Below are 3,120 nucleotides of genomic sequence, written 5' to 3' on the forward strand. Positions count from 1 at the left end.
ATCAATCTGCTCTTGTGACTTATTTTTTTTACTAGCATCGCATTGTAGCCATCACCGTATTCGTCTAATATGGCACCCTTTGACTTTTATCTATTCGAAAAATGCATCTGGCACGATTTGCGTCCGTAAAGGCCATCCAAAAGGCTCGTACCGACATCCTGTAGGACATTCCGGTCAATGACCGGAAACACTCTTTCGAAAAGCTTTTAGATCGCGCAAAACATTGTATCGAGGCTAGAGGGGACTATTTTGAATAAATAATCTCGCAGTTATCAGAACAAAGCCCCTGGCATTTCTATTGCAGTGCAGTCCTTTTTATTTTGGTCTTCACCTTGTATACTTGGCGCTTACACTCTTTTCGGATGTTTGTCCTATTCGCGGCGTGCGCCTTGATGTTGTTCCACAATTGAAGGTACATACAGCTTTAAGTCGACTCCGAACGTCAAGAGGTTTTTTATGAGGAGCTTTTTCATGACATATATACACTCGGAAGTTTGGATTTTTTCATTTGCGGATAATTCATACTGCGCTTAATCGATCAGAAAACTTTTCTTGCGGCATCTAAGATTATAGTGTTATTCTGTAATCATATGCTTGTTTTGTTCATAACTCCCAAAAATATATGAGCAATTCCATATCTCCGTTAAAATAAAAGGTTTTTTTTAATTTTTTTTGCTAGGCTTTGTACCGCGTTTCCTGTTCCTACTGGTTCATATAACATATAACATAACCATTTGGCCCACCTAGTATCTGGGAGACACTTTAGGACTTTATTTGCACCCAAATACTCAGATATAATTTCCCATTGTTTGGTTAAAGAAGAGAAAAAATTTAACGATTCTCGCACGGATACCTCATTCAGCAGCTAGAAAAAGTAATATATTTATTGAATGTGCGCATGTGGGAAGAAGACTGAAATTCGTATTTTGCTTATATTCTTGTCTGAACACCAAAATATTGTCCGGCCATATTTGATGTATTACCCCAGCAGTGGCCACCGCAGTCTTTAATAGGAGTATCTAAGGTTTCCAAAAAAGTTAAAATGATACATATATTATTATTATTTCCATTATTTTCATTAAGGAATATGCTACTGGCAATTTTGAACAAAAAAGTCCAAGGAATCCTAGCTCTAAAATGGATTTCGAATAAATTCTATTCTATGATATTTTCCTACATTTTTTGGGAAGAAATTGTATGTATGTGGTGTTTGGGCTTGAGAAAACAGTTTTTTATTTCAATTTTGTTCAAGCACCTCCGCTACAGAGCGGTTATAACCAGCAGTTTTTTCAATCTTTGACAATCTTGGCTCACTTGACAAATTAGACAAAAATGCTAATATAGAAGGTGTGAAAACAAAATCTTCCTCTCGTCTCTTCTTTCCAAGCGAAAATAATTCGACTGACTGGTCAGTCCTTCTAAATATTTCTGGACCGATTTAGCAACGTGTGGCCTGGCGTTGTCATGCAGCAAAATCAGTTTGTCATGTCTACCGTCCCATTCAGCCGTTTTTCTTTGAGGGCTTGATTCAAACGCATTCGCTGTAGTCGGTAACGATCGCCAGTGATGGTTTCAGATGGTTTCAGGAACTCAGAATAGATGACACCCTTTTGATCCCAACAGATTCACAACATAACCTTTGAAGCATGAATATTTTTTTCGCTGTCGATGGGCCTGGTTCACCTGGCAGGCTCCAACAGGCTCCCTAGGACTTATACCCAAGTACAGGTGTGCCCAGTAGCTACTTTGGAGTGATGTAGCTCCTAAATCGCTAAAGATATTGACTTGAAATTTTTGATCTAGTAGTGATCTAGAAGTAAATATACGTCGATTGGTGTCTTACTTGTCATGCTAGGTCCATGCATTGATGAGATATAAGCTTTCAAAGTTGACACCTACGACTTCTTATACCCGGGTACAGGTGTGGCCAGTAGCTTTTTTCTCGTTTTTTCTAATTTTTTGAAGGAAACACATTTTTATTTATTATTTTCTTTATAAAATATTATTTTATTGATTACACAGGCCGACAAAATTTAACCAACAATCAGACCCAGAAACCAGACTATATATTTCCGAAGGTTTATGATGCGCTGAATCCAAATCTGGCCTCAGAATTGCTCTATTAGTTTGAGTTTTCGAGATATCCTAACCTAAAAGTGCAAAAAACCCCATTTTTGCCCATATTTGAGGTTATGTAGCCTTGCAGATGTTTTCTTTCACCAAAATTAAAGGATGGCATCTTTAAATACAATCCTTCTTTTTTCAAATGGCGTTTTGTTTGCTCAAATATCATTTTTTTTCGCAGAGATATCGCATTTTGAAATTTTCATGTTTCGAAATTTTCCTACACCTGAAAATCGATTAAGATAACATAGACATGATATAGTCACTTACACATATCCATATATGTTGGGCCTAAAACCGAATGTACTTGACCTCTCTGCACGATCTTTGTGTGCCAACATCTCCTTTGGTATGCAGGGCTTATTTTTCCGCAGAGTTCCAACTGCCGACAAATTCATGGATGACAAGCTTTCCAGTAGATTTAGGGATGTAAAAAAATTGTCCATCGTTATATTTCGGCCGGTTCCATGAAAGCGGCTTACTAAATCCTTCACCACGCGTTCACCCTGGTTAGTTTCCCGTCCCGTAGGTGCTTGGTCAGTATATATTTGTCCATACAGTGGATATGCGTTTTTGGCATCACATACCCACCACACTTTGATGCCATATTTTGCCGGTTTCGATGGGATGTATTGCGTGAAACGGGTGCGGCTACGATATGGAAAGAGCTGCTCGTCTACCGTTAGATATTCACTTGGCTTATATGACTGCTCAAAGTTGTAGTTCATCATGGTCCACAGCTCAGATATTGGTCAGTTACCAAACGTTGTGCCCGTGTGTTGCCATCGTCAAACCTTATAAACCGCAGTATGGCCTGAAAGCGATTAATGCCCATTGACGCCCGATATAATGGACAATTTTCCACCGACCACAAGTCCGGCGCACATTCGGCATTGCTGCGGCTAGCGCCAGTCATAATAAGCACTCCAATGAACGCATACATTTCGCTCAAAGTAACCTTCTTCCATGTTTTTGGTTCCGCCTCTGGATGTTTTG

General features: G+C 39.1%; 1 protein-coding gene across 1 annotated transcript; it reads right to left on the minus strand.

Annotated features, from left to right (window-relative positions):
* Positions 1–2,390: 2,390 nt before the first annotated feature.
* Positions 2,391–2,852, minus strand: LOC128870040 (uncharacterized). The gene has a single exon (XM_054112634.1). It carries the CDS (start codon positions 2,850–2,852, stop codon positions 2,391–2,393), a length of 462 nt encoding a protein of 153 aa, XP_053968609.1.
* Between the last annotated feature and the right edge of the window lie 268 nt (positions 2,853–3,120).

The sequence above is a fragment of the Anastrepha ludens genome, chromosome X, assembly GCF_028408465.1.
Source record: "Anastrepha ludens isolate Willacy chromosome X, idAnaLude1.1, whole genome shotgun sequence".
NCBI lineage: Eukaryota > Metazoa > Arthropoda > Insecta > Diptera > Tephritidae > Anastrepha > Anastrepha ludens.